The sequence below is a fragment of the Seriola lalandi genome, unplaced genomic scaffold, assembly GCF_002814215.2.
Source record: "Seriola lalandi dorsalis isolate HSWRI2012SDOR001 ecotype SW California unplaced genomic scaffold, Sedor1 jcf7180002052279, whole genome shotgun sequence".
Lineage (NCBI taxonomy): Eukaryota > Metazoa > Chordata > Actinopteri > Carangiformes > Carangidae > Seriola > Seriola lalandi.
The window spans coordinates 18,256-22,359 of record NW_019522832.1 but is presented as its reverse complement, the minus strand read 5'-3'; the positions used below and the strand labels follow the sequence as shown (position 1 = coordinate 22,359).

At 47.5% G+C, this 4,104-nt stretch overlaps 1 protein-coding gene across 1 annotated transcript in view; it reads left to right on the top strand.

The window, feature by feature from the left end:
* Window positions 1-630: 630 nt before the first annotated feature.
* LOC111650491 (cGMP-dependent protein kinase 1-like) overlaps window positions 631-4,104 on the top strand; it is a gene marked incomplete at its 3' end in the record, with an annotated part of 10,486 nt that continues 7,012 nt past the window's right edge. Inside the window, exon 1 of the mRNA XM_023400392.2 lies at window positions 631-1,287. Coding sequence (XP_023256160.2) covers window positions 968-1,287 — 320 coding nt within the window. The remainder of the gene's footprint in view (window positions 1,288-4,104) is intronic.

Here is a 4,104-nt window from a genome sequence, read left to right as displayed (position 1 = left end):
CCTCCCTCCCTCCATCCCTCCATCCCTCCCTCCTCCTCCGGACTCGGTTTCCTGCCTGAACCTGGCGGAGAGTGAGTGAGCGGGTCTCACGTGTGAGCGGCTCGCGGGTTCGGGTTCGGGTTTCCGGTGTCTTTTCTCCGACTCTAGGATCAAACCGGGAAAAGTGACGTGAGGTGTTCGGTTGTTGTGGATTCCCGCGGCTCCTCTGATGTTAAAATAAATCTTCCTTCACGACACTTTTCCTCTGCGGATTTTTAAAGTCACGTTTTCTACTTTTCCTCCAACACCTGACGGAGCTCGTGTTTCCATGTTTCCCTCGCGCCTGGATTTAAAACTCTACCTGCTGTGTCACGGATCCGGATCTCGGAGCTTCATCTCCGAGGACTGAGTCAGTTTCACTCGCCGCTCTCAGGTTAGTGTGGTTCCTGGTGTCATCTTGTTTCCTGGGGGAAGTTTAATGTGGAGGAACTGGAACCTTGTTTTCTTTATCGTCTAAAATCACATTTTCCTTCAACAAAGAGCTGACGCTCTGCAGACTGGATTTCAAGGACTACAGCATGAGGCATCCTGGGAAACCTTGATGTGCCGCAGAAGAATCTAGGAAACCAAGAGAACTGTTACAGACCCCCCCCCCCCGAGATACTTTCCAGACCAACAGAACCTGGAACCGCTGGATGAAAACTAGAGGAACCCCGAGAACACATCCTAGAGGGACTGGCAACACCCTGATGTATGAACCTTATATGATCTAGAAATCCCAAAGACTCAGACTTGGTACTGTTCTGAAGTGCCCAAATGAACCCTGGGAACCCACAAGACCTGAAGAAAATCTGGGAGACCTTGAGGATCCCAAGAGTTTAGTACTTTCAGGAACTCCTCAGACTAAGAGGAAATCTGGGGACAACAGAGGAACCCTGAAAAATCTAGAAGAACCCTGAGACCTCCTCAGGACCCGCCCACAGGAACCATGGGCACCCTGCGGGACCTGCAGTACGCCCTTCAGGAGAAGATCGAGGAGCTGCGGCAGCGAGACGCCCTGATTGACGAGCTGGAGCTGGAGCTGGATCAGAAGGACGAGCTGATCCAGCGGCTGCAGAACGAGCTGGACAAGTACCGGTCCGTGATCCGGCCGGCCACCGCCCAGCAGGTCCAGGCCCAGCAACAGAACCTCGTCCTACAGCCGGACCAGCACCGCAGCAAGAGGCAGGCCATCTCCGCAGAGCCGACCGCCTGCGATATCAGCGCCCTCAGCCACGTCACGCTGCCCTTCTACCCCAAGAGCCCAGAGTAAGTCCACCTCCTGAAGTGAGTGAAACTTAAAGGGACCGTTGTGGTCATGTTCAGTTACCGGCTGTAGGTCCAGTCTAGAGCAGCAGGAGCACCGGTACACTAGCAGAGTGATGAGCTGCTGTGGGCGGGGCCAGCAGAAAACACCTGCTCTAGACACGCCCATCGAAACATTCCAACATCTGTTCAAATGAAGCTTCATGTAGAATATTTTCAGCTCTTTATATTCCCGCCAAAACAGCACTTTTCTTTGGTTCTTCATTTTTCTGAACCGCTCCACGACCGTATTCCTACACACAAGCGCATCTACAGAGCGCGCTGTATCACGCCGCAGCTGCAGGTCAGCTGAGTGAATCAGAAAGAGCTAAACTTCACTTTGTTTTGATGCACAGGTGAGCATCAGGTGAGCATCAGGTGAGCATCAGGTGAGCATCAGGTGAGCATCAGGCAATTACAAACACAATCACAGACTTAAAATGCTGCATTCACAGACCGAAGGAAGTCACTTGTTTAACTTAAAACTGTTAATGGCTCCGACGCCAGAAACCAACTGTTCTTCTCTGCTCTGAAACAGTACATCCTGTGCAGACTGTTTTTAGAGCAGAGAAGAAGAACTCACTTGGGAAAACCTGTTTTTATCCAGGTGTGAAAATATAAAGTTTATGAATAAAATATGTGGTTCCAGATCCAGTGTTTCAGGCACAGTCTGGTTCTGGTATCAGTACGACAACGACTCTGAAAGAAACAGATATTTAACTTTTTTAAATGAACTGTGCCATTAATGACTTGAATAACTGATCAGGAGCTGAAATGATCAGCTGATTGATTGATAAAGGAGCAGGTGTTTCAGCTGCTGCTCTAATGTGGATATTTACTGCTTTTCTTTATCTTCTGTCAAACGACTAATTGATTAATTGAGAAAATAACCACATCAATTATTAGTTGCAGATTTTATTGTCCCACAGAAAGTAGATGAATTGTTGCATCATTATCTACCTGATGGACAGAATCCTTTACCTGGATTCTTTACATTGACAGTGTCGGTGTGTGTTTCTGTCACAGACGGTCTTTGGTTTCCTGATGTGACGTCTCTGCTGTAGAAGTGGCAGCTGCTGCGGACACAGATCTTTATTTATACACATGAATATGAAAATGTGTGTGTGACAGTACGGGGGGAGGGGGAGGGGGAGGGGGGGTGACACCAGCTCTCGAATAACATCAGTTAACATCAGTCTCTGGATGAAGACTGGGTGTGAACCAGGCGGCATTTCTACTCCAGGTTTCTACTTGTGATGATAGTTTCACCTTTTCTTCTTCTTTGAATCAGTCCTTCGCTCTCATCCACTACAATATAATGTGTTTTTCTTTCTGTCCATGCCACCAGTGACAACCTCCCACACACACACACACACACACACACACACACACACACACACACACACACACACACACACACACACAAAGCCAACCTGCTAGATGCTGACAGCGAGAAGTGGTGGGATGGTAAATGAAACCCTGTCAGTTGCCTGCCTGTGTGTGTGTGTGTGTGTGTGTGTGTGTGTGTGTGTGTGTGTGTGTGTGTGTGTGTGTGTGTGTGGGCTGTGAACTCCCACCAGCTCTCCTGCTGTCTGCAGTAACGCTCTCTGAGCCGACGAGTTAATGATCAGCTGAAACTCGACTGTCACAGATCTGCGGCTGAGAGAGGCTTTTATTTTGAAGGTGAGGCCTGTCCGTGTTTCCCTCCACAGAGATCAGGAGGATAAGTCCTCTGTGATGTTTGTGCGTAGTGAGAACAGTTGAACGTGACAGTCAGTCCTCCACGCGGCGACGGTCAGAGTTGGACACGCCTGAAAACAATATGACGTCTGTCCGCCTCGTTCTCGTGGACACGATATCTCAGTATCACAAACGTTCGCCTGGACTCAGGGATGAACTGAGTACATTTTGGCGGTCAAAAGTCAAAGGTCACCGTGACCTCACAAAACACTTTTTAGCCCTTACTCAAAACTTCACAGCAGTGGTTCATGTTTTTATGACTCTGGATAAACAGGGACGTGATCTGGGACTAGTTGGAGTGGCGGAGGGATACAACGGCGAGGAGGTGATTCTAGTATTGATTTGATTTCCTGTGTTTGTCGTTAGTAGGTTCATATCACAGTCACCTGCACCTCTGATGTGATGAAGAGTTTTTGGCCCCCCCCCCCCAGACGCTCGTCTCATCCGTCTGTTCTCAGGGAGACCTTTACTTTTTCCCTCTTTACAACAGAGTTATCTCTTATGCACTTCCCACGTTTCCCACGGTGCTTTGCAGCATCAGAAAGAGACTCAGAGAATTTCCTCACGGCTCATTTCTCAGCTTTGAATTTCATTTGGGCCAAACTGTTGTTTTCAGACAGGAAGGAGATTTTAAAGTTTAACACCCCATTCTGAGATAATTCTCAAGTCAGTGTTCTGAAAAAAACCCAAAACATTTATTTCATTGTTTCTTCTACAAATGTAATATTTATCATTTTAGAAGTATTTCGAATTTTTCCACCTTAATTATGTTCCTGGTCATTTTCTAGAACATTTTGAAACAGCAGTCAGACCAAGATCCAACCTTCAGCCTGAAACATGAAGCTGCAGTTCCTCTAACGACCACTAGAGTCTGGCTCCAACAGTGAGTCAGTCCCCATAGACTCCCATGTTAAAATGTCCAACTTTACAGCAGAAATAAACATGTTTACAGCCTGGTACAAAAACTGTTTTGGTCTCTAGAGCTAATTTCCTCCTTCATGACACCTGTTTATATAACTCACCTGTTTATATTTCTTACCT